The sequence below is a fragment of the Marmota monax genome, unplaced genomic scaffold (genome assembly GCF_021218885.2).
Source record: "Marmota monax isolate L192 unplaced genomic scaffold, Marmota_monax_Labrador192_F-V1.1 WCK01_AAM20220418_F8-fsc00100, whole genome shotgun sequence".
In the NCBI taxonomy this organism is placed as follows: Eukaryota; Metazoa; Chordata; class Mammalia; order Rodentia; family Sciuridae; genus Marmota; species Marmota monax.
In genome coordinates, this window is record NW_026693872.1 from 5,360,349 (window position 1) to 5,387,537 (window position 27,189).

Below are 27,189 nucleotides of genomic sequence, written 5' to 3' on the forward strand. Positions count from 1 at the left end.
ATTCTCTTACAGGGGTTATTATTATCAGTAGGAGGCACTGGCCAGCCTGCAACTGCTGCACAGGCACAGGAAGCTCAAATTCCCAAACAGGTGAAGAAACGCCTCCTGAATGTTGCCACCCCCAATGTAACAGAGCACTATCCAGAGTTGTCATTATCCACAGACGTCAAGACAGAGAGTGGGATCATTGTGAACAGAAATGAAATGACAATACTGTGCGATGAGATGGATGACAGTGAGGCTGGGGCCCCAATCTTGTTCCTTCCTGAGGGCCCTGTCCTGTACAAACTAGACGCCTTGCCACATGGTATATTATGGTCATTCCACAACTGCTTTTTCTTTTTGTCATGCAAGATCTAGAAATATCCAGAAAGATGTACTTTTATGGGAAGCAGAGTTACAAAGAGCTGCTTTGTTGGGCGGCGTCCTCCTATTGCTAAGTTGTGTTACTAATGGCCAAGTATTTGGCCTTATTTAAAAAAATTCAAGCAGGAAAAGCATGCATTTCATATATGAGATTAAGATTTGCCACCCTTTGATTATCTAACTGATTGTTGACTATTTAAGAAGAAAGTCAAATAATTATACTGGTGGATGCTGCCATGGGACAGCAAGTACGACAAAGAGCTCCTCTGAGGAGCAGGGGGTCTTTCATGAGTTTTCTATCAGAATTGTGACTGCTGAAATATTTTTAGTTCTAGCATTCCTTTGCATCTTAACTATATCAACCTAAGAATGATAACCTGATAATAAAAGGAATACAGAATCAGCTGGAAGAGCAGGTTTAAGCCTAAATTTAGTGAAACCTAACACAAGTTACAATAAAACTATAAGCTGAAGGAAAAGTACTGATGCATATAGCTGTACTATCATTACTTTAGATCATGATTTGCTATCTGAATAGAAACACATCTGTACCATTTCTCTCTGTAGGATTTGGTTGTTGGGAGGAGGTTGGGAAGTGAACTGAAGTGAGAAGATGTAAACTGAGTAAATCAATACATTAAACTACTATTTGTTGAACATAAAAAGGCCCAGAGACTTGTCAATATTGCCACTGTAAAGTGTTATGCTTTAGATATGAGGTGTTCCCCAAAAGTTCACTTGTAACACAGTACAAGGATTTTCAGAAGTGAAATGATTAGATTATGAGAGGTATAACCCAATCAGTGGATTACTCCACTGATGGATTAACTGGGCAGTAGCTGTAGACAGGTAGGGTATGGCTGGAAGAAGTAGGTCGCTGGAGTGTGCCTTCATCCTTGATGAGAAGAGCTCTTGGCTTCTTGGCTATCGTGTCCTGAGCTGCTTTTCCTCCTCCAGGCCCTTCTGCCATTACGTTCTGCCTTGCTTTGGGCCCAGAGCTATGAAGTCAGCTGACCATGGATCGAACCTCAGAAACCATGAGCCAAAATAAACATTTGCTCCACTATGTTGTTCTTGTCTAGTATATTTGTCATAGTGATGAAAAAGCTAACACATAAATTGATAGTATTATATAAAATAGCTCTCCTATCACAAATAAGTATAAAACTGGCCAAAATATATATGGCAGTTGTTTTTAAACTTTGGACAAATGGCAGAGCAGGACTGTAATCTATGAAAAAAGGGAAGCATATAAAGTGAGTCCCCTGATTTCCTTGCAATTCTGGAAGCACTATCTGGACTATACCATAGGAAGGGAGAGTCTAAGTAGGATATGGACATCTGGATGAACTGAGGACTTAGAAATTTGGGACTGACATTAAGTAGTATTTGAAGAGTAAGGAGCGGGGTTGAACTCTAGAAATCAATACAGGGGACCCCCTTAATTTTTTGACCTGATGCTGTACATATACAGGCAAGATTCCACAGTCCTGACAGAGAACAACTTCTGGGGAGCCATAAAATAGATGGAGATTCTAGAGATTTCAGAGTGCTGGAAGATATTGGGAATACAGAGAAGCCAGACTGGAAAAACCATGACAAATACCCTGGTGTCCATGTATCAGGGATACTCTAGATCTGCCCTCACAAAGCTTAAAAAATAAGCCAAACCCCAAAAACTCTCTGATATGTGGATGCTAACACAACTGGGGGATATAGAAGTTCAGTGGATTAGACAAAGGGGAATGAAGGGAAAGGAGGGGGGATAGGAATAGGAAAGATGGTAGAATGGATCTGAAATAACCTTCCTATGTACATATATGAATACAACACAGTGAATCTCCATATCATGTATATTCACAAGACTGGGATCCTAATTAGAATAGGATATACTCTATGTTTATATAAATGTCAAAATTGACTTTACTGTCATGTATAACTAAAAAGAACAAATTAAAATAAAATAAGCCTCAGATATATGTAGGTAATTTAACAGTGAAACCTTCTAGAACAAAACTCACAAGTCTCTAAAGGAAGACAACAAAATCTAGATGTTCAACAACAGAACATCTACAATGTCTAGCATACAATCAAAAGTTCCTAGATATGTTTTGTTAGCTTTGTGGTGCTGTGACCAAAATATCTAACAAAAACAACGCAAGGGAGGGAAAATTTATTTGGTCTCATAGTTGCAGAGGTTTAGTCCATGGTCAGGTGACTCTAATGCTCAGAGCCCGAGGTGAGATAAAGCATCATAGATAGCAGAAGGCTGTAGTAGAGAAAGCAGTTACTTCAGGGTAGTTAGGAAGCAGAGAGAGAGAGAGTGGAAAGAACCAGGGACAAAATATATAATCCTTAAGGTATGTTCCCACTGACCCACCTCCTCTAGTCATGCTCTACCTGCCAATAGTTACCACCCGGTAATCCATTCAAAATTTTCATTCCATCAAATGGATTAATCTTATTGTCATAGCTCTAATAATCTAATCATTTCACCTCCTGCATTAACACAGGAGGGTTTTTATTTTTTTATTTTTTTGGGGGGTGGCAAGAACCTCATGTTCAAACCAATGAAAGAAAATGTGACCCTATCATCAGGAAAAACTGCACAGAAATATAATATATGGCATCTATTTTATAGATATGTTTAAAGATTATAAGAAAATAATAGAACAAACAAATTAATATGGTGGGAGAAGCCCAGTACAGAAATGAAAACAATTAACCAGAACTAAATGATGGGAGGGTAGTAAATGAACCTATAGTATTACAAAGTTCTCCATTTTTGGTTAAATAGTAATTTTTTTTTTTTTTAAAGAGAGAGAGAATTTATTTATTTATTTAGTTAGTTTTCAGCAGACACAACATCTTTGTATGTGGTGCTGAGAATCGAACCCGGGCCACACGCATGCCAGGCGAGCGCGCTACTGCTTGAGCCACATCCCCAGCCTCTTAAATAGTAAAATATTAATTAATAATAGACAGTGATAAAGTAAAGCCACATTCTGTAATCCCCAGAGTTACCTCTAAAAATATATAATAAAGAGACATAGCTAAAAAAGCAATGGAAGGGGGTGGGGCTGTGGCTCAGCAGTGGAGCACTTGCCTAGCATATGCAGGGCCCTGGGTTCGATCCTCAGCACCACATAAGATAGATAAATAAATATGTAAGTAAGTAAGTAAGGGTATCGTGTTCAACTACAACTAAAAAATAAATATATTTTTAAAAAAGCAATGGAAGAATAAAAATAAATATTAAAAAATATTCAAATCAACCAAAGAAGACAAAAACAGAAGCACAAAACACAGAGCAGTTAAATAAAACAGAATAATAGAAAAGAAAGAAAAAAGACAACAAAATGGCAGAACTAAATAATCATTATATTAAAGTAGATTAAAGTTTCCAGTTGCAAGGTAAAGCATGCCAGACTGGAATTAAAAAAGGAGGACCCAGTTAAAGGCTGTTTTCAAGATATGTCCTTAAAAAAATACAAAGACAAAGAGGTTTAAAATTAAAGGATAGAAAAAGACATAGTCATGTGCCGCATACTGAAGTTTTAGTTAACAGACTACACATAAGACAGTGGTTTTGTAACCTTATAAAGGAGAAGAAAAACTCCTATCACCCAGTGACATGAGAGCTGTTGTTACAAGGAAGCACAACATATTACTCATGTGTAAATAATCTTATTGTGATGCCAGTTGTATAAAAGTATAGCATATAAAATGATGAATCATACATGATGATGATAAAAACAATGTCCATTATTGGCTTATGTATTGATGACACTGAACTTTTTAATCATTATTTTAGAGTGTACTTTTTGTACTTATTAAAAATGTTTAATATAAAACAGTATGCCGGGGCTGGGGTTGTAGCTCAGTGGTAGAGCACTTGCTTCAGCTTCAGCATCACATAAAAATAAGTAAAATAAAGGTACTGTGTCCTTCTACAATTAAATATATATATATATTTATGTATGTATGTATATATATATTATATATAATATGTATATATATTATATATAATATATTTATATATACTATATAAACAGTATGGCATATTAGCTGTTAGTAGTCTCAGACATCTGCTTGCTATGCTGTCTCTTGGTTGCGTCAAGAGGCCACATGAAGTGATCACTTATCTAGGTTTGTATATGATTGCACCATGTTTGTATAATAAAGAAATTGCCTAACACCACATTTCTAGAAGGTATTCCTGTTAAGTGGCACGTGACAGTGTGATGAAAACACTAATTATGAGAAACCTTGACTGGCTGTACGAATAGGTAATAGGATTTGATACAAGGAATACTGCTAGAGAATAAGAAGGACATTTCATAATGATTAAAAGGTCACTACACCAGGAAAATAACAAGTTTGTATGTGCCCAAGAGTAGAGCTCCAAAGTACAACAAGGAAAACAAGGAATGAAAGATCTAACAATAATTAGGATTTTTTTAAAACTACTCTCAGTAGTTGATAGCTCCATTAAAAAAAAAAAAAAGAGTCAGTGAATGACATGCACTCTCTTGATATAACTAAGAATTACATCCAACAACTACAGCTCATACTTGTTTTTTAAAAGCACAAATAATGTCCATTTAGATAGACCATGTGCTTGATCCAAACAAGTCTCAGTGACTTTCCAAAACTGTTTTTATAGGTTATGCTCTGTTCAGAATAGAATTAAATTAGAAATCCATTATAATAAGATACCTAGAGAAGTATCTTATTATATATGTAGAAATTAAAACAAGGTTTAAAACCTTTAGTTATTTAGTTACATAACCTTTTGTGAAAGACAAAATCACAAGGTGAATTAGAAAATATTTCAAAGTGAATGAGAATGAAACATCAAAATTTGTGGGATATAGTTACAGCAGTTGTTGGATGGAAATCCACAGCTTTACATTTTTATGTAAGAAGAAAGGTTAAATATCAATGATCCAAGTGCCCACTATCAGATGCTAGAAAAAGTAAATTAAATCCTGAGTAGAAGGATGGCAAAAGAACTAGACAAATTGTAGAACTGACAAGTTCATAATATATCATAGGAAAAACTTGCTGGATGATCTTGACAGCAAATTTGTTCTATATGGATACAGGATTGTTTACGTTAGTAAAGAGTGAGAAATCTCCTCTGGAGAAGGAAGAGATAAAGATGAAATAGGGGCTGTTGATGCACCAAAAGCCTTGACTTTTAATCTAAAACTATTTAAATTTTATTTTTTTAGGAACAAAGAGTCAGGGATGTTTTCTAAGCATTAAGTGAGGAGGAGGATGGATTGGGGCCCCAAGACAGAGTCAGTGAAGAGACTTTTGGAACAGTAGAAAAAGTACATACTCCGATGTGTCAAAATGCATTCTACTGTCTTGTATAACTAATTAGAACAAGTAAGAAATTAAAAAATAGCCAAAGTATTTTAACAGAAATTAGAAAAACAGTGAATAAACATTGTGAAAGATGCTAAAAAGAAAAAAAAAAGGAGTAGTATATACTGAGGGGAACTGATAGCACAGCTGAAGAGTGTGGAGGAGAGACAGCTGGCCTTGTTGAAGAAGACCTCTCTGAGTTCAAAGTAAAATGCAGGGAGAGATAACTGGAGTTAAATAATTTCTTCCAAATGATTGCAAAGAAATTACGCAAATGAGAAATTTCTTATTTTTTCCTGTACACTACGTGAAATTGCCAGAAACAAATATAAATGGCCCCTTTCTTTTAATACATAGAAAGGCAGCCTCACTTGACTCAGTGAGTAAATGAGAAAGTTAAGTGACAACCAAAAGGGCGGGATCTCTCCATTGAGGGTATGCTATATCTGGAATAATACCTGCCATCAGTGGATATTTCACTACAAAACAGAGAGTAAAAATTTATTCATGTAATAACAGAATCCAAGTAAATCATAACTAGAATGACCTGGATATTTTAGAAAACAACAAAACACAAATAACCTAAGATGGAAACTTCTATCAATTAGAACAGTCTGCACTGAACACTGGCCCACATTTTATCTTCAGCTGCTCTTCCCTTTCTTCTGCTTTAACCAAAGGAGATTTATCAGATTTTTTACTTACCCAATCTAGTGTTCTGATATTATATGAAAGAGTGTGCATTTTCAGGGACGGCCAGTAATTGATTTGGGACAGTGGTCCAGACAAAAGCCTGGACTCTGCAGGAACAGTATATCAGCCACCTGAGAATCCACATCCATTAGGGCAGCTCAGACTCTGCAAAACTCTGCTGTTTAGATACTATGACCTTTACAAATAGGTGATAATTCAGCATAGTGCAATTAAGAATGGCCTACCGAGTTGTTCCAGTGCACAATAATAGACTTTAGTTGCTCTGTTGCATGTACTGAGCACTAAAAGGCTAACTGCCTCATATTGTGGGAAGGGGCCTAAAAGATTCATCAGGAAACACCATTGAAGGGAAAGGACCACTTGTAATTTAATCATACTGTATTGGTCCAACATTTCAAGATGGTAGACATGATGGGTTGTTTTGATAAGGGAGTTTACTTATAAAGAGAAGGCACAGGATGAGAACCACCATTGGCACTGAGGTAGTCTCACACAGACCCCCAATGACAGACTTGTGATTTAAGAGGAAACAATCACAAAAGGTGTCATACTAAGAAGCAGAAAATTCACACTTATTGGTGACTAATGAGTGATGCTACTTGGGTTTCTATTAGTGAATTGCAGGGCTCTATCCTTGTTTTCTTCTATACAAATATTTTATTAATGATTTGGGTAAAGATAAAAGAGGCCTATACAAAGGATGAGAAATCATGATTCCCAAGGTCATAAGCTAAAACAGTACCAGGAAAGTCTTGAATTCAGCTTCAGAAACCAATAATATGCACACCAGTAGCATGTGTGAGCAGAATCAGGAGTGTGAGATCAATATGTTCACTGTGAGTCAACAGCTGCTAAAAAAGCTAATGTGCATTTGATTCCATTTATGGAAAGACAATCTAGAATAAGGAAGATGATGATCTCATTTTGTTCTAAAATTATTTCACCTGAAGTGCCATGGTAGTAGTAAAGAGATGTGACATGATGGGGTGGAGAAGACAGAAGAAATAAAGGATGGATATTCTGATGGACAAGAGAAGACTGGAGGCTGGGGACTTATTACTTCAATTACATGAAGAACTATAGGCTGCTCTCCAAGAGAGGTGTTACACATCTTTTTGTAGCTCCCAGAGGAAGGACCAGATCAATGAATGGGTAGAAGAATTCTGTTAGAGCAGAGTTCTGTCTCCCGAGACCGCCTCCTGAGGCAGATGGAACATTGTGCCTCAGGAGGCGGTCTCAAGAGAGACAGAACACTGCTTGTTAAAATGGATGAGGAGCAAATGACGTGTAGCAAGACAGCTCAAGTTCTGCTAACCTGCTCCCAAGTGAAACTGAGACAGTTAAGTCAGCTTTCATTCTTACGGGGTTAACAGACATATTAGAAAACCAGAGTTAAAAAGTGTATGAATCTTTAAGGCTATAAAACTAAAATAACACATCTGGAGACAGGAGGCTGGGAAGTCAGCTCAGCCTCTAAAGACTATGTGGTCAGTGGAAATACCAATAACTCAGAGCCAAGAAAAACAAAATCAAAACCACTGAGGCAGAGCAGAGATATATCCTGTTCCAAAATCCAATTTGGAACTTTCCCAGATGATAAAGGGCAAATTTCTTGTGATAAGAGACAAATGCATCTGTACAACAGTTACTAAAGTAACCTATAGTTTCCTTTATTAGCATAGTAAAAATCACACCCCAAGGTGGGGAATTAAGGTGATAATGAGACATTGTTGCATGAAGAGGCATGAGGAAGATTTCATGCCTCTACATGCAATGACATCAAGAGGCCATAAAAGCTGTATACCTTTGTCCTTTGAGTCAGCCTGGGATTTCTGTCTCCTGCATGCTGCCTTCCTTATGCTTGAGCATAAGAATAAAAAGCCTTTTCCCATGCCACAGTGTCTGTATTTCCTTCTTCTGAGAGTATAAGAACCCAGAGTCCATACTATATACATATATTTTATAGGAAAACTATATAAATATATTTCAAGAAACCAAGACATTTAAAAACTCTGTAAATAGTCCTAAGAGCAAATAGCAAATGAAAAAATAACTATTAAAAAAATCTATGAATTCAGTTAACAATGGCAAGGAGCTTTGTGTGTGGACCAACACTATTCCCTTCTCCCCTCCTAGCTCAACAACACATAGCAGACTCCCTTCCTCTTTCCAAAATCCCAGCAGGAGGGCTTTCTGTCTCAGTAGGAATTCACCCCACCCTGGGCTTGCTCTTCTCTAAGGACAGGGTGCCTGAAGGCCAAGTTCCTTTTTGGGTGGATTAATCAGAAACAGGTATATCTTCTGAGATAGCTGCCAGAGTGAACTCCAGACAATCTCTAATTTCACTATAATAAAAATATGGATATTCCTCCCCTTATTAACCTTATATAACCTCAGAACTTCCCCCAAAAAAGTGGGATGTGAATTTGTAAGTTTATCTATCACTTCTCCTATTATTGACCACAAATAAAATTCTCCTTCACTGTCCAATCAGTGCTTGGTCTTGGTTATTAGTTCCATAAATCTGCGAGGGAAAATGAGCCTACACTTTTGGGTCAAAAACTGATAATAGGCACAGGACCTCAGCCCCTCTCATCCTGCCTTCAGCTATGCATTTCTGGGCTAAGCTCTAGGTGAGTGCCACTGGGGTGGTGACAGGAAGCAGACAGACATGATTGGTAAGAACAGAAGGGAATAAATCTAGCATTCATGAGGCCAGGGTTTGATCTCCAGTATGACACTAAATAGATAAATAGAACAAAATAAGATAAAATAAAATTCCTAGAGAGTCTCAACATTAGATTTGAACTGGAAGAAGAAAGAATTTGTGAATAGATTCTGAAAGCTGAAAAACAGAGAAAAAATAGTGAAGAAAAATGAACAGAGGGCTGGGGTTGTGGCTCTGAGGTAGTGCGCTTGCCTAGCATGTGCGATGCACTGGGTTTGATCCTCAGCACCACATAAAATAAAAAATAAAGATATTGTGTTCACCTGTAACTAAAAAATGAAATATATTTAAAAAAAAATAAACAGAGCCTTGGAGAAATGTGGGTATCATCAGCACAGCAACATATACTGATGGAGTATAAGGCGAGGAGACAGAGAAAGTGTTACTGGAGTTGTGGGCCAGAGGTCCAGCTCTGGGGGCTCTAACAAAGTCTGGCCACTTGACACACACACAAAAAAAAAAAAAAAAAAGGAAAGAAACTTTAATCAATATAGCTATATCTGGAAAACAAAGGAGACCAGTGTTTTCAGCCCTGTCTTCTGAGGTGCTGACACAGCTCACCAATTATATAGACAAGGGAGACAGAAGTATGCACAGTTAAGCTGCCCTGGTCAAACAGTGGCCCAGCTGATCATTATCTCAGGATTGGTCAGAAGGGGCCTTGTTGGCAGTAGTGATAAAGTTGCTGTTGAAGGAGGGTAAGTTTGGATTTATCAAGAGATGTTTATTGATCAGGCCTATTCCTGGAATCCATGGTAACTGACTCAGAGCAGACAGCAAAATAGAGGCAGAGAAGCAGAGATGCCATTTAAAAAAAAAATATATTTATTTTTGTAGTTGTAGTTGCACACAATAACTTTATTTTGTTTTATTTTATTTTTATATGGTGCTGAGGATCGCACCCAGGGCCTTGCACGTGTGAGGTGAGAGCTCTACTGCTGAGTCATAACCCCAGCCCCCATGATATTATATGTTTTACTGTGCTTTTAGGTATATATTGAATATTTAAAGGCCCAAATTGATAAGTCAGTGTTTTTAGGAAAAAAAGTAGAAGAAAAACAAAAGGCCTTGTTACAAAAGGAAAGGAAAAATATTTGAAGAAATTATGCCTCAAAACTTCCCATAATTATTGAAAAATCTTACACATTCAGGAAACTCAAGGAACTCTAGGATAAAAATACAGTGATTAGTAAGATAAGGTGAGAATCTTGAGAGCAGCAAAAGAAAAAAAAAAAAAGACCAGTCACTGACAAGAAACCCCAATAAGATTAACAGCAGAAACAAGAGGCCAGAAGGCATCACATATTCAAAATGTTAAGCAAGGGGCTGCAGTTTTAGCTCAGCACCATATAAAAAAATAGAATAAAATAAACTTATTACGTCCATCTACAACTAAAAAAAATTATATATATATTTTTATTATATATAATAAATAAAAGAAAACCCTGTCAACTAAGAGTCCTACATCTAGCAAAGCTATTTTCCAAAACTGAAGGTTAAATATTTTCCTAAACAAAAAATGAGAGAATTTGTTGCTAGCAGACCTGCCTGACAAGTGCCACTAATGAAGGTTCTTCAGCATGAAAGCAGGTGACTCCAGAAGCTAATTTAAAAAAACATAAAAAAAAGAGAACCAGAAAAGTTAACTATGAAATTGTAAAATACTGTATAAATGCACATTTTTCTCCTTTCTTCTTATAAGTGGATTTTTTTAAAAAAGCAATTGTATAAAATAATACATGTATAATAGAATATTGGACCTATAATATTGTAATATAAATATTATTATATTGAAATGTAATATAAAGCTGAACATGGTGGCATATGCCAGAAATCCATTATTTGGAAGGCTGAGGTTGGCCTCAGCAACTTAGGGAGACCCTTTCTCAAAAATAAACAAACAAATAAATGAGTAAATTAAAAAAAACAAAAAGGACTGGGGCTCTAGCTCAGTGGTAGAGAATTTGCCTAGCATGTGGAAGGAGCTGGGTTCAATCCCTGTAACAGTAAAACAAAACAATAGTTAAAGAAATGTAATATATGTGTAACATATCTGTACAAAGTGATGTGGAAGCAAAGTTTTATTGAGCTAAGGAAATGACAGCAGATAATAAGGTAATAATTATTGAAACGCATTAATAGATGTCCTATAATAATAAAAAAGGGGAAAGGAAGTAATGCTTTAATATACAACTGAAATTGAGTTAGTTTAAATCAGAAGCTGAATCAGAAAAGCTAAGGTGCACATGCTAAACCCTGTGGCACCACGAAAAAACTAAATAAAAACAGAATTAATTCTAGATAGGGAAGAGGGGTGGGAGAGAAAAGGAGGGGGGAGGGGATTAGCAAGGATGGTGGAATGTGATGATCATCATTATACAAAGTACATGTATGAAGACTTGAATTGGGTGTCAACTTACCTTATATACAAACAGAGATATGAAAAATTGTGATATATATGTGTATTAAGAATTATAATGCAAAAAAAGTACATGTATAATGGCATAAATTTCGTATACACAGATACAAAAAACTGTGCTCTATATGTGTAGTAAGGATTGTAATGCATTCCACTGTTGTCGTGTATTTAAAAAAATAATAAAATCAATAAAAAAAAAAGAAATGATGTACAGGTATAAAGACAAACAAAACAAAACAAAACCCAAAAAACCAAAACCTAAACAAAATCAAAAACACCTAAAAAGAACTCCCCAAAATTCTGAAAAATCATTAAAATCTTCATTGAAAAAATATACAGATGGCTTATAAGCATATAAAAAGACACTCAGTATCATCTGTAACTAGGGAATTGCATATTTTAAAAATGTGACAGCACTGTATACTTATTATAATGGATAAAATCCAAAGTACTGAGAACACAAATTCTGGAGGAATGCAAAGGGAACACTGGTTCATTGTTGGTAGGAATGCAAAAAGGTATGTAAAGAGAGTTGGTATAGTTTGGATGTTGAATGTTCCCCCAAAGGCCTATGTGTAAAGGCTTGGTCTCAGGGTGGCATTATTAGGAGGTATTGTGGGCCTTTAGAGGTGGGGTCTAGTGTAAGGTCCTCAGGTTACTGCCTTCAAAGTGGGGTGCAGAACCCTGGGCTCAGTCTTCTCTCTTTCCTGGTTTAAGATGTCAGGGGTTTGTTCCACTAAGTACTCCCATCATGATGTGCCACCTTTGCCCAGAGTCCCAAAGTAATATGACCACCCAATCTTGGACTGGAAGCTTCAGATCCATGAGCCAAAGTGAAGGACTTCTCTTTAAGTTGTCTCATGCATTTATTTATAGTGATGAAAAACTGACTAATACTATATATTAGTATTAGTATAATACTCTTACCATATAATTCAGCAATCCTGCTCCTATATATTTATACAAATGAGCCAAAAACTTATGTCTTCACAAAAACCACACACAGATGGTTACTTCAGTTTTATTCACAACCTGAATGTAACTAAGAAATTCTTCAATAGGCGAATGGATACACAAACTATGGTATATCCAGACAACAAAATGTTATTCAATAATTTAAAAAAATGAACTACTAAGCCATGAAAAGACATTAAGAAAACTTAAATGCTGATTTCTAAGTGAAAGAAGCCCATTTGGAAAGCTTATACTGTCCAGTTAAATGACGTCCTAGAAAAGGTTAAACTACAGAGAAGAGTAAATACAATTCGTAATTGCCAAAAGTTTTGGGAGAGGGAAAGAAGTGCAAATGGGAACACAGAGATTTGCAGGTGTGTGTGAAACTACTCTGAATGACACCATGATGGTGAATACATTTCTACAATTTATCAGAACCCACAGAATATATAACAACAGTATGAAATGTAATGTAAACCATGGGTTTTAGTTAATAATAATGTCAGTATTGGCACATATTTGTAACAACTATACGTAATAAAATTCTCACACCAAGCTGATACCTCCATCTACACAGTGGCTTCCCACAGGTACCACTTCTGTCTTCTAAACTATTAAGAATGCTATGCTTTCTTCCAAATTAGTGCCCTCCAGGTGTCTGAAGGCAACTATACCCCAGCTTCTTCACTCAGCAGAAGCACTTGGCTTGCTGAGATCTTTGATCCTGCCTGTGCAATAACAAAGATCAAATCAGTACTATTTCTTTTCTTTTTAATCAGTAAAGTCATTAAAGTCACATTTGGATATAAGCCCTACTATGACAAAGACTCTGAGGAAAGAATGACTGATACCCAAGGACTGTCAGTTTGTTGTTTATGAGAATGTGCATCTTTGCAAGAAAGAGTCAAACAAAAAGGCAAAGGAACTTCATTTAAGCCACCATCAAATGATGGCCATCTCCATGTTTTCTCTCTCTCATATGTTTCCCTTGACTTTTGTGAAACTATTAACCAGCTGTTTTGGGGGGCAGCCAGCTGAGACACTGCATTCAGCTTTCCTGTTGCTATGGAGACAGTGGCTTGATGATACTCTTTCCCTTAAAACAAAATGAAACTAAAAAACTCAGCAATTCAATAAAAATCATGAGCAAGTGTAGTTGTCTGCAACTGCCAAGGGTGTCAAGATTAGAACTTAGGCCATAAAAACCTTACTTTCCCAGAGCACTTGGAATAAAAAAAAAAATCAGCTTCATTCTTAAAATATGCTTGAATATTTGAGAAACTGAAAATCAGTTTCTCAGAGGCTTGCATATTAAATTCATGAGTTCAGTCACCATTAGCTTGTAAATGTGCTGAGAGCAAGAACTATATCTCACTGACCTTTGTCCCTCCAATGCCTGGCACCTGAGGCTTGTTGAGTATCGAATAGAATCAGAGATATTAGAAGGGCTTTGTGCTCTCTTATTCCCTGTACCTTGGTCCTAACTGGAAGAAGTGATACTGAAGAGAACATCAACTGTGAATATTCCAGTGGAATGACCAGCCTGAGGGGTCCTCCATCCAAAAAGCCTGGCATGTTGGTCTTTGCGGAAATACCAGTAGGGAAAGTTCATCTGCTTCAAATGAGGACTCAGCAGGTAGATTCAGGTTTCTGGGGTCAAACTTGAAGACAACATGCTTTCTTTGATGATTACGCATTAGACCAGCTTTGCTAAAAAATTCCTGGTGAGTGTTTCTTCATAGTCAAAAAGAAATGCATCATAGCCTAGTAGTCTTTGATGTTGCCTCAAACTAATGCTTTGAATTCTGCCAACACCTCCAATTTGTATCTACTCTAGGAAGCGCATTGTATTGGACTTTTGTGTCAATTTTCATCTAACAGCAGTGCCTCCTGATTTTAAAATTTCTGGTCATTCATGATCAAATTCTGAAAAGGTCACAGGGAAGCATATGCATCTTCCAACTTTGTTCTTGAGGTCATCAGACACAATGAAGAAGAAATTTTATATATATGATATATACAATATATATTATACATATACATATTTTATACAATAAATATTTCTAAAGCTTTTGTAAAGCATACCTAAATGCAAAATGCTTGTGAAAAGATATATGCTGTGGAATGTGCTATATGCTCTGTCACGTGGCAGCAGAATAGAAAAGTGACACCCTAAAAAGTGACTGCTATGAAAGACATGTGTCCCAAGAACTTAGCAGAGCCCCATGGAGCATTCTTCCTGTATCTTCAGCACTTGAATCCAGCTCTTGACAGGGTCAATGTTGATGGCAGACTCACCAACCCTTCTTTTAGTTATGGGTCAAGAGATTTTTTGGATAGATCGAGAACCCTAAGGGTTACGCATGTCACTTTGGCAGTCACTGTTCAATAGCTATATTGCGACTTCTATTTGTCAATGAGACTTTGGGGAAAGAAGGAGCTCAAGGATAAGAACCAGAATATATATGTAGATATACATATATATATATATATATATTTTTTTTTCTTTCACCAAAATAAAAACCTGAGTAGGGAAGTAATAACTAGGCACTAAGTTTCACATTGATTGTCACTGCTGGCTCAGCACAAATGGTAAAGACCTGACCATGCAGGGAATCAAGTCTTGGTCAAAAATGATATTTTATTTGTTCTTCCTACATTATCTGTGCCAGACACTTCCCTTTCACCCTCACTTCCCATGAACAACCAAAGTCCTGTGAGATTCTTTCTTATATTTCTCATTGGATTATGAGTGACTATTTTGTTTTATATTTGAGGATACAGTACTAAAATAAAACTGATGTGGTTCCTGCCCTGAGGAAACATGTGGTCTGAAGTGAGATACACCATTAAGTGAAGAGGCAATTTCAACATATCAAGGTAAGTATGTTGGTATAGACTGGTTCAGGGTGCTATGAAGGACACTTAACTCATATACAGGAGGTGCCAAAAATTTTTCTGGGAGAAAAAAACTAAGATTTGAATTTATCTCTTCTCTTCACTCTGTTAGCAGAGCCTAGGGTTAGGATCTTTTATCTTGCCTTAACAACAACTGTCCTGTTCTTTTAATTGGACTTTCTGCCTTTAAACTTACCTCTAGTAAAGTTTTATCCTAAAGATAAAAAGCAAACTTCACAGACTGGGTCTCTTTGAGATCTGGATCCCTACTTTCTCTCACCAGACTTCCTCATGCTTTCATATTTAAGACATACAGAACTCACCTAATTTTCTCCAATGTTCTATAGTTAGCCATGTCTGCCTGGGATACAATTCCCCTTATTTTTCAAGGTTAGATCAAGCTTTCCCTCCTCTGGAGGGAAGGCTTTTCCAGACCCCTTAATCTGGGATAGGCACCTGTATGATAATATATGTGCTAAAGAGTCTGATAATAAATATGTATCATTTAGATACCATAAAGAATCTAATAATAAATATGTACTATTTAGTTTGGGCTTGAACTCAGAGTTGGTCAGTGGCCCTAATTAAGAATCTGTATTTCAGGAGTTGCCAGATAACATGAACTCCCATAGATAGTTACTAAAAACTCTGCAGCTCCTCATTTATTGACAAGTTTTACTCAAGACTTTGCAAATAGCTAAAAACAAAAAACAAAATAACAAAAAACCCCCACTCCTCCCAAAGCAAATATTTTAATCAGTGAGATTCATGCCTTGTTAATCAGTTTGGTGATGAATACTGGAAAGAGATTGTTACTGATGAAATAAAAGGTTTTCAAGCTATGTAGACTGAAAGAACTACTTCAGAGAGAGTTCCAACTTTTGCACAGGGATGGAATGAGTCTACACTTCACGGCTTAGGAATGCCACTGTCCAGTCCATTGGTGTAGGAAGTTTCTGTTTTCCTGAAGTAGATTAAAAGAATAACAGAATCCATTTACTTAATAAATGCTTATATATGTGGCAGAATTTGCTTTCGTTACAACCTGACAACCAGGTTGTAGAGGAGAAGCTAACCAGTCCATGAAGTTCTTCACTGAGCCCTTTACCATAAAAAACATAAATTATATTATTGCATTATATTAGCTCAGTCATTTCAAAACAGGGCCTCTTCTTGGTGCTGGCAGCAATATTCACTCGTGGCAGGCTGTTTGGTAATTGTCAGTTTACCTTCTACCATTCCCACTAAATGCTGAAGTCCTTGAGAGCAAGGATTGTATTTTTTATCTCTTATCTAATATTTAGCTCAGTATGGAGTATAAAAAAACATTTGCTGATTGGACAATAATACATAGCAGCATAATAAACACAGGATACATGATTAGTCATGTATCCTCTGTTTGGAAGGCTTATGCTTTAATACTAGTATTGACAACAACTTGAGAACTTATTATGTGTCAAACACAATGTTAGGTACTTAGTATTACATTTAATATTTATGAGAATTCAGAGAGGGAGCATTACTATTTTACATAGAAAGAAAAAGAAAGGCTAGCTTATTTGGGGTTATTCAGATAATTAAGAAGAGTAAACCTTTAAATCCAACTTGGGTTGTATCCTCAGCACACATTTTTAATCAGTACTTTGGAGGTGTTTCCTATGGCTAAATTTGGAGAGCTTATACAGGAAAAAAAAAAACAAAAAACAAAACTGCCCTTGCATTCCAATTTCCTTATATGTTTATTGAGACTATATACATTTCAGCAGCACTGTTGCAGCTGGAGAAAGACTCAGGTTTTTACCGTCGTTTCGATGTTAAATGTACCAAAAGGTCCATGTTTTAAGGGCTTGGTCCTTGGGGAAGCAGTTTTGGGAGGTACTGTGGATCTCAGGGAAAAGGGGCCTAATGGAAGGTCCCTGAGCCATTAGGCCCAGGCATTTGGAAGGGATTGTGGGACTCTGTCTAATCCTCTTTCTGCTTCCAAGCTTGTGATGTGAGCAGCATTCACTCTACCATGTGCTCCTGCCATGATATGCCACTCTGGCCAGGGGCCCAAACCCACAGGGCTGTCCAATCCTGAACTTGAACTGCCAAAACCATGAGTTAAATAAGCCCTCTTCTCCTGAGTAACCTGTCTCAGGTATTCCCTGTAGGAGCATGAAGGTAACTAAGCTCCCTGCAGTACAGTGTGATGGTTCTGAGTAGCAACACTCAGCGCCTCAGGCTTGCTGCCCTTGCTGCCTTGACAAGAGTGCAAAAGACTTTCCTGCACAGCATGCTACAGGGCTTTTCAGACCACAACTTTTGTTTTTCTTTTTTCTTTTGAAAAAGTCTCAGGGGCTTCTGCAGGCAGAGAAAAGGGACCTGTTTTTGGCACATTGCTTTGAAGCTAAAGCCCGCTGTTAGTCAAGAGAGACAGTGAATTGTTATTTTTGTTCTACAATCCTTTGCTGACATGGATGCTGGCTGAAACTGCAAAAAAGGCTAAGAAAAGAAAATGCTTCACTATCAGAGAAAGAAAAATGGTGAAAGAAAACACAAGAGAAATGTCAGTCTATTTATGTTTCAACCGTACTGTTGAAGCTGAAGAAAGAAAAGGGTTTTAGTGGTTCTCTTGACATCATCTGAGGATTGCTCAGGTGAAGCACTCACTCAGGTGAGGTCCATCTGTGCCACCCAGTTTACAAATAGGAACTAGAACACTACAGATGACAGGTCTAGTCTACAGTGTTTGTTTTAGGCACAGCTCTCTAGAGGAAAGCACATGATTAAGGAAATCTCACCCAAAGTACTCTGGATTAGAAAAAGGGGAATAAGGGAAGGGAGGGGGGAATGGGAATAGGAAAGATAATAAAATGAATTGGACATTACTAGCCCATATGCATATATGATTATGAACAATGTAATTCTACAACTAGAAGAATGAGAGTTATATTCCATATATGTATAATATGTCAAAATGCATTCTGCTATCACGTATAACTAATTAGAACAAATAACAAAAAAAAAGAAAAGAAAATCTATACAGCTTTCTCCCTAGAATATCCTTCATCTGCTGCCACTCACTGATATCAGGATGCCATGCCTGTTGTAGAGGATGAGAATTCTAGAACATGGTAGTTGCCAGGAGACTGATGCTAGGCCCCAAACCCCACCTGGCTTCTGTGGAAGAGCCAAGGAGTCCTGGCAATGTGCCCTTAAAGCAACCAATCATAAAGGATCTCTGACAGCATTAAGATGATTAAAAATCATTGCCACTTTGACAAGACAACAGAGGAAAATAAACACACCGAAGGTGGAATTATTTTTTGCCTTTAAAGCTCACTCACCTTCTTAGCAGGATCCCCTCTGGATTGATGATATGATGGAGACATTTTTACCTGTGAAAAAAAAGGCAAACATTTTAACATCTTTTTAGTTATAGCCTAGTTTTATTTGATTCACCTTCAAAAAAATTCAACAATCTGGTGCAATTGAGATAAAACAAATATTTTCACAAGAATGATGAATAGATTTTATGTTAAGTCCCATCAAAATTTTTCTAGAGATCAAAAAGTCAGTTGTTAGCCAAGATAAAAATATGATTAGGGTAAGAGAAATGGAACAGATGGCTCAAATTGGTTTTAATCAAATGGTGAGGAACTAAACAGATATAGAGCCTTGGTGATATTGTTAATCAACTGATGTAATAAGCAATGGCAGCATTTCTTGCAGAGGTCAGTAAAAAGGAATGAACACTTGATAAAATAATGTAAATGCACCTCAAATAATTATGTTGAGTGAAAGAAGTCAGAGAACAAAGCCCATGTTTTATAATTCCATGTATCTTAAATTCTAGAAAATGCTAACTATATGACAGAAAGCTACTCGGTGATTGCCAAGGAACTGAGTAAATTTTGGTGATGGTAGATAAGGCTATTATCTTGATTATCATAAAGAATTCATGGATGTGTGTTTTTATCAAATTTGTACTTTGTTTATGTATAGTTTGTATCAATTATTACCTCAAAAAAGCATTTAAAGAAATTTATGGAATACATAAATTTCTAAGTGGTTGGAAAGAAATTTATAGAGGACTTTGGGGTTTATATTTTGCCCCTGGAGCCTCAATTTCTCTCTCTGCTTCCCTGCTGCCTTGAGCTGAGCAACTTTTCCTCTCTGTGCTCCTCCACCATAATGTTTCTGCATTGGAGCCAGCAGCCCAAGGATTGAATCCTCTGAAACCAAAGCCCATGTCCCCAGACCCAACAGTAACCTCATAAACTCTAGGCCTACTGCCCCCGGGGAACATAGCCCTGGGAACACTGCAGAAAACCAATACCTGAATCAACACTGAATCAAAAAGAGAATGCAAGCCACATGTGTCATTTTAAATTTGCTAGTGGCCACATTCAGAAGAAAAGGAACCCAGATGGAGGAACTAAGGCATGGGAGACCACCCACAAAGTCACTTTGAGGAGCCAAGAGTGGAAGCTATGATCAGTAGGCCCCAACCATCGAGTCAAGATTCAGTTAAACAGGGTTGGGGATATGGCTTAGTTGATAGAGTGCTTGCCTTGCATGCAAAAGGCCCCAAGTTCAATCCCCAGCACCACCAAAAGAAAAAAAAAAAAGATTCAGTTAAACACAAGACACAATAACAAGAAGAAAGAAGAAAAAGAAGTTATGCAGATAGTATGCTGGAGAGAAAACAACAAGCATGCCAAGCATGCTGGCTAGGTTATTAGCTTCTCTGACTCAATTTTCTAGCAAGAAATGCACTTTCCTCAAAACTTTGTCAAGAGCATTCAAGGACAATGTTAATGAATGATAGCAAGGAGCCCAGCATACAGTAGGTGCTTGATAAGTACTAGTTTTTCTCAAGCTATATAGTCTGAATTTCTATGAACAAGTGTTTTTCATTCATATGTGGTCAATCTTTAGTGTAGAACCTAAAACATTTTCAAATCATTTTTAAAAAGATGTCTATTTTAAATAAAGAAAGAAATGTTTCATGGTTCAGAGAGAATGGGCAAACAATATTTTGGAGAGATGTATAAGCAAACACTATAAAATAAAATTTGTGTTTTCTCAAAAAAAAAAAAAAAAGGAAATTTAGAGCTTTACATGCTATGTTGGAAAATAAGGAAGGCTGAAAAGAAGGGCCTACACTTCCAATTTGAGAAACTAGAAATACAAGATCAAAATAAAAGCAAACTAAGTAAAAGGAAGGAAATAATAGAGAGCTACAATCAAACAGAGAACACTAACAAAGCCAAAGGTTGTTTCTTTGAAAAGATCAGTGAAATTGATCACAAGTTAAATGAAAAGGACACATTCCTTAAAAAACAGAACTTACAAAACTGGACCCAAGATGACACCAAAAATATTAACAATCTTCTTATCTATTAAAGAAACTGAATTTGTTATATCTTCCCACAGTGAAATTTCCAAGTCCACTTGGAATTCTAGCAAATATGAAGCATGTGGAAACTAATGTATGAAATTAGAACAGCCACTTTTTAATTAACAAGAAAAATATAATTATTACTGTTAGTACTTCAATAGCTATTAGACACGATATGTCTAGAATGATGAAGAAAGGTATAAGGACTCAGCAACTGCTCTCAAGATCTCAGGCTTCTTCCAACTCAGGTCTAATTATGAATCAATAGAATTCAGAAGATGAAGATGTTTCCTCTTACTGTCACATCACCATTCAGGTAGGACCAGGTTACAGGCTTTTTTACTTTTCACTGACTTTTAAGAATAACTTCAGAAAACATACCACAGCTGAAGGATCAAAACTGCTGGCTGCAGTTTTGCTGGTCTGCAAAAATTAGACTTGACAGTCCTTGCTGTAACATACCATGACACTAGTACTCTGGAATTCTCTCCAGATGTATGATGTAGCTAGCAAAAAGTGATCCAATTTTAATTCCTGCTATGCTCGTTTTGAAAATGGAGAAAATAGATTTTTAAAGCAAAGTAGATACTTAAGCTTAAAAAAATGACCTCATGAAAGAATCTGCAGACTTTTTAAAACAAGCCAAGAAATAGATTTAGTGGTGGACAATTTATCTGAGAAGGCTGTTCTCTGGAGATTAAGTCAGAGAGTGTTTGATGTGGCAACAGAAATGGTTCAGTATCCCTCATGAAAGGTCTTATTTTTCATTTAACAGGATTCCTTCTGGAAATGCTTTAGGCAGTACAGCTTAAAAGAGATACTTTAAATCCAGGTGTGCAGACACTAGGTCTGGGGATATGGATGATATACTGAGCTATGGCCTTAATAATGCTGAACTTTTGTGATCTTTGTTAATAAAATGATTCCTGATTTAAGCAACCTGAGCTGAAGTTTAAAAGCAATAGGAATGCCTTCCTTATCATTTTGCTTTTAAAAACTTATTTATCTCTCTCTCTCTCTCTCTCTTTTTTTTTTTTTTTTTTGCAGTTCTGGGGACTGAACCAGGTCTGGCATATGCAAGGGAAGCACTCCACCACTGACCTATACCTTCAGTGCTTTTTTTTTTTTTTTTAATAGCCTTATTTTTCTGATTACAAAAGGGATACATGGGCACTGATGGAAAGTTAGAAAATACAAAAGAGCAAACAATGCAAATAAAAACCACAATCCAACCATGGAGCAATAACTACTATTAACATTTAGAATCACACTGTTTTTTGATCTTTTCATGTTGCAGGTTATGTGTATTTATTTAGCCATCCCAATATTTTTCTATAATGGATTTTTCATGATGAAGAGAGGTATAAGGACTGCTCTAAAGATCTCAGGCTTCTGATGATTACAAAGCAATTCATTCATTGTATAAACATACTATAACTAATTTACCTAACAATATGCTGTTGGAACATTTTGGTTGTTTTCTATTTTTTTAATTATTCAAAAGGTTGTCATAGTATCCTTGTATGTAACACTTGGAGCACAAGATTTATTATTTACATTGGACAGTTTCTTATAAGCTGCTGCATCAAAGGGGTATAAACATTTAGAAATTTCTATCACCAGTTCTTCTCCTAACAAGAAGGTCCACAAATGTTTTTCCTATAATTCTGAAATCCCAAAAAAGCTCTGAAACTAAAAGGATTGCTCTAAAAAAAACCCCTCTGGCACCAAAAGTCATCTGGCAACAAACCCTGACCTGAGCTGAAGTGAGGCTATGTATAGCCTTTATCTCACATGAGCATTTGAGTGTGGGATGCTGCCCAAGTCCACACACAGACTGTTATATAATGTACAATACAAGCACCATATTACCCTTCTTTTAGCACTTTAAAAATGTCAATTGGCCTCTGTTTTCCTAAATGAGAAGTCAGCCATCATTCTTATTATTGTTTTATCCTTGATTCCTTTTAAGACTTTATTTTTTGTTTCAGCAGTTTGACTATGACTGTGGTTTTCTTTATATTTACGCTGATAGAGTTGGGTTTTTTTTTTTGGTTCTATGGATTCATGTTTTTCAGAAAATTTGAGAAAATACCAGACTTTATCAGGTCAAACTTCCCAAGTCTCCTTCTTTTTCTTGTTTCCCCATCATGCTTTAAAATCCCAAACATGCACATAACACAAACTTGATATTGTTTCAAGGGTCACTAAGAGTTCTTCACTCTTTTTCAATTCTTTTGTCTCCATGTTTTTTTTTTAAATAATAAATTCTATTGAACTGTCTTCAAATTTAGTAATAATTTTTTTTCTGAGTGTTCTCTGAGATGTTGACATACTACAAAATTCTGTTTTTCTCTCTAGAATTCATTTTTTTGTTTTTTTAATGTAAATTTTTAAAATTTATATATGAAGCAGAATGCATTACAATTCTTATTACATACATAGAGCACAATTTTTCATATCTCTGGTGTTATACATAGTATATTGACACCAATTCGTGTCTTCATACATGTACTTTGGATAGTAATGATCATCACATTCCACCATCATTAATTACCCCATGCCCCTCCCTTCCCCTCCAACCCCTCTGTTCTATCTAGAATTGTCTATTCCTCTTATGCTCCCACACCCTATCCCACTATGAATCAGCCTTCTTATATCAAAGAAAACATTCGGCATTTGTTTTTTTGGGATTGGCTAACTTCACTTAGCATTATCTTCTCTAACTCCATCCATTTACTTGCAAATGCTGTGATTTTATTCTCTTTTATTGCTGAGTAATATTCCATCGTGTATACATGCCACATTTTTTTATCCATTCATCTATAATTTTTATTTCATAGTTTTATTTCATAGTTTGTATTTCCATGCTGACAGTTCCCCATGTGTTTAGTCAGTTTGGTCACCTCTTCCTCCAGATCTTTTAAGATATTTATAATTGCCATTTAAAATTATTTTTTGGATGTTGATGGACCTTTATTTTATTCATTTATTTATATGTGGTGCGGAGAATTGAACCAAGTGCCTCACACATGCTAGGCAAGCATTGTACCACTGAGCCCCAGACCCGGCCCTTTATAATTGCCATTTTAAAGTCCTTAATTGCCAGTCCCAACATCTGAGTCATTCACAGGTCTGCTTCTACTGATGCTTTTTCTTTTGATTTTAGGTTATATTTTCTTTCTTCTCATTGATCCTATCATAGTTTAGGCTTTGACTGTATTAGAGAGCATTGGTTTTATTTTGCCCTTAGTTTTGGGGAAGGCTTATTCCTAAATTATAGCTTTTCTGTAGTTTCAACACAAAATCTGAAATATGTATCAAAGCGTTGAACACAGGAGGATTTACATTCAAAACTCAGCACCAGGCAGCTGCTGAAATCTCTGCTCAGTTCTTTAGTCCTCCTGATGTTGCTTTCTGCTAGGTTTCTTAGAGCACTGTGTTTGTATATTTTAGAATGCTAAAGAGAATTTGAGGCTCCATATTCTTTTTGTGATCCGCCTCCCTCAATTTATAGCTAGTGTTGACCAAGAATGCTACTTTCTGCTTCATCTCTTCCTCAGTATCCCAAGGCAAACCAAGAAGGACTCTAGGGAAAAGCTAGACATCTAGGTTAAATGCAGACATCCCTTCAGTTGCTTTCCTTCTGGTTTATGTTCTCTACAGTTTCTGTCTACTTCTGGTTGCTTTCTATGTTTTCATATGTTGTTCAGAGCTTATAATTCATTGCAGGAATCATCTAATACACACTGCTCTGCCATTACTAGAACTGGAACTCTGTTACATGTCTCCAATTTTTTTTTTTTTTTGGTACTCTCCCTACTGCTGCTTCTTCAAATTACAAGTACATTTAGCCACCTGAAGTTATTCATTGATGCTCTACTCATTTCAGTATTTTTTCTCTCTGTGCTTGATTTGATAATGTACTGCTATACATTAAAGTTCTCTAATTATTTCTTCTGAAATCCCATTTTGCTGTTAATCTCATCCAGTATATTCTTTATTTCAGACATTAAAATTTTAGCCTCTAGATGTTCATTAACTTTTTCTAACTTTCATATCTCTGTTCAACAAGTTCAGTATTTTTTATCACTCCTTAAAATACAGAACACAATAATAATGACTTTAAATGTTCTTGTCTACTAATTCTATTATCTGTGTCATTTCTGGGTCAGTTTCAACAAATTTTTCTTGCTCTCCATTATCTTATATTTTCCTCCTTCCTAGCATGCCTGGTAATTTTTTAAAATTTATTTTTTATTTTTAGGTGGACACAATATCTTTATTTTACATTTATGTGGTGCTGAGGATCGATCCCAGTGCCTCATGCATGCCAGGCAAATACTCTACCACTGAGCCACAATCCCAGCCCCACCTGGTAAAATTTGATCAAATGCCAGACATTGTAAATTCTATCTTGATGGGTGTTAGATATATTTTAAATTCTTAGTATGTCCTTAAGCTTTTTCTGGGATGTAGTTAAGATACTTTGAAATAGTTTGACCTTTTTAGGTTTTGCTTTTAAGTTTTATTGAATCAAAGCAATAGTAAGTCTAGGGTTACTTCCCCTACTACCACCACTGAGGTTAAAATTTTACTTAGTTCTTATTCTATCCTGTGAACTATAAAGCAGGGAGGAAAAAGGCATTACTATTATTCCTAGCTCTATGTGAGTTTGGGACACTGTTCCATCTAATCCTTTTGGATGGTATGCTTTGTAACCTCAAGTAGTTTTCTCACATAAATGGGTCAGAACTCACATACTCCAAGTTGCCTTCTGTAGTTTTTGGAGTTGCTTTCTCTCATTCTCTCTCTCTCCTGCCGAATACTCTGTCCCGGGAACCCAGTCACCTTGGCTTTCTTGGACTCCTAACTCCATCTCCTTAACTCAGAGAGTCTAATGCGCTGTTTCAGTTACCCCTTTCTGAGTCATGCAGTAATTCAAAGACAACCCTAGGTTGTATGTCATTTGTTTGTGGTTTCTCAGGTGTCACTATCTTCTTTTGTCGGATGTCCAATGTCATAAGAACTATTATATTTTATTCATTATTTCCAAGAAACTCCTAATGTATCTTATTCAGAAGTGCAAGTCTCTATATTATCTTTGTAAAATCCAAAACATTCTGAATTCTGAAATGTACCTGGCTCAAGTGAACTTGGCAATCCCACAAGTAGTGTAGAAAAATGTCTGTTCTCTCAAACTCTTATTATCTTAGTCTATTTTCTGCTACTATGACAGGCTACCACACACTGGGTAAACTATGTACAAAAGAAGTTAATTTGGCTCATGATTCTTGAGGCTGAAAAGTCTAAGATGAATGGGGCACATTGGTGACAGCCTTGTGCTGTGTCACAACATGGTAGAGGGCATCCCATGGTGAGAGTAAGGGAGAGTGCTATCTAGCTCAGGTCTTTTTCCTCTTCTTATAAAGCCCTAATAAGATCATGGGGATTTCATCTCATGACCTCATCTAATCCTAACTTCCTCCCGGAAAACCCCAACTCCAAATACGATTAACATATGTGAATCTGGGGGTTAAGTTTCTAACATATTGACTTTTTCAAACCATTGCACTTACAAATATAAATATATTTATATTTGTAATTTATATTTGTAATATATATATTTATGTTTATATAGTTATATTTTAATGTGTGTCCATTTAATATATGCTTTTAAAAATTTGCCAGTTGAGTACATGTTGCTATTTTAACATGCAGTTCTTTGATCACTGGTAAAATATTTTTTCACATTTAACTGTTTACCAGAATTTTTTATGTCCCTAGTTTTTATTTCCATCAAAGTCTTAGTTCCACATAAAGAATGAAAGCACTTATTTGGTACTAATGTCATCCCTAGGTCTCTTGGACACAGGAAGGTGTATAGATTTAAAGCAATAAGCATGTGATTATTAAACAGTTCTGAAGAAGAGGTAAGGGGTGGGCAGGTACTATAGATATGACTGTCTATACATTTTCCACAATCACTATGACTGGTCATATCCCTCCCTTTGTTTTAAACTCTTCAACGTTTCATACTAAGAATAAAAACCAAATCTTTTACTCAGGTATTGTCTACCTACCTCTTCAATCTCATTCTTTCAGTCAGTATGCTATGTCACTGATTTTTTTTTTTTTTTTTTTTTTTTTTAGATAGAATCTTGCTATGTTACCCAGGCTGGTCTTAAACTCCTAGGTTCAAGTGATATTTCTGCCTCAGTCTCCCAAGTAGCTGGGACTACATGTGTGTACCTCTGCACCCAGAATAGTCACTAACTTTTTTTCAGGTCCTGGAACAAATCATTCCCCTCTGCAGATCCTTTGTGATTGTTCTTTTGTTGTCTGAAA

General features: G+C 36.3%; 1 protein-coding gene across 1 annotated transcript in view; it reads right to left on the bottom strand.

The window, feature by feature from the left end:
* Nucleotides 1–27,189, bottom strand: part of Vps8 (VPS8 subunit of CORVET complex) — a 252,174-nt gene that overhangs the window by 18,174 nt on the left and 206,811 nt on the right. Inside the window, exon 45 of the mRNA XM_046462585.2 lies at nucleotides 18,785–18,835. Within this exon, the coding sequence (XP_046318541.1) occupies nucleotides 18,785–18,835 (51 nt within the window). The remainder of the gene's footprint in view (nucleotides 1–18,784; nucleotides 18,836–27,189) is intronic.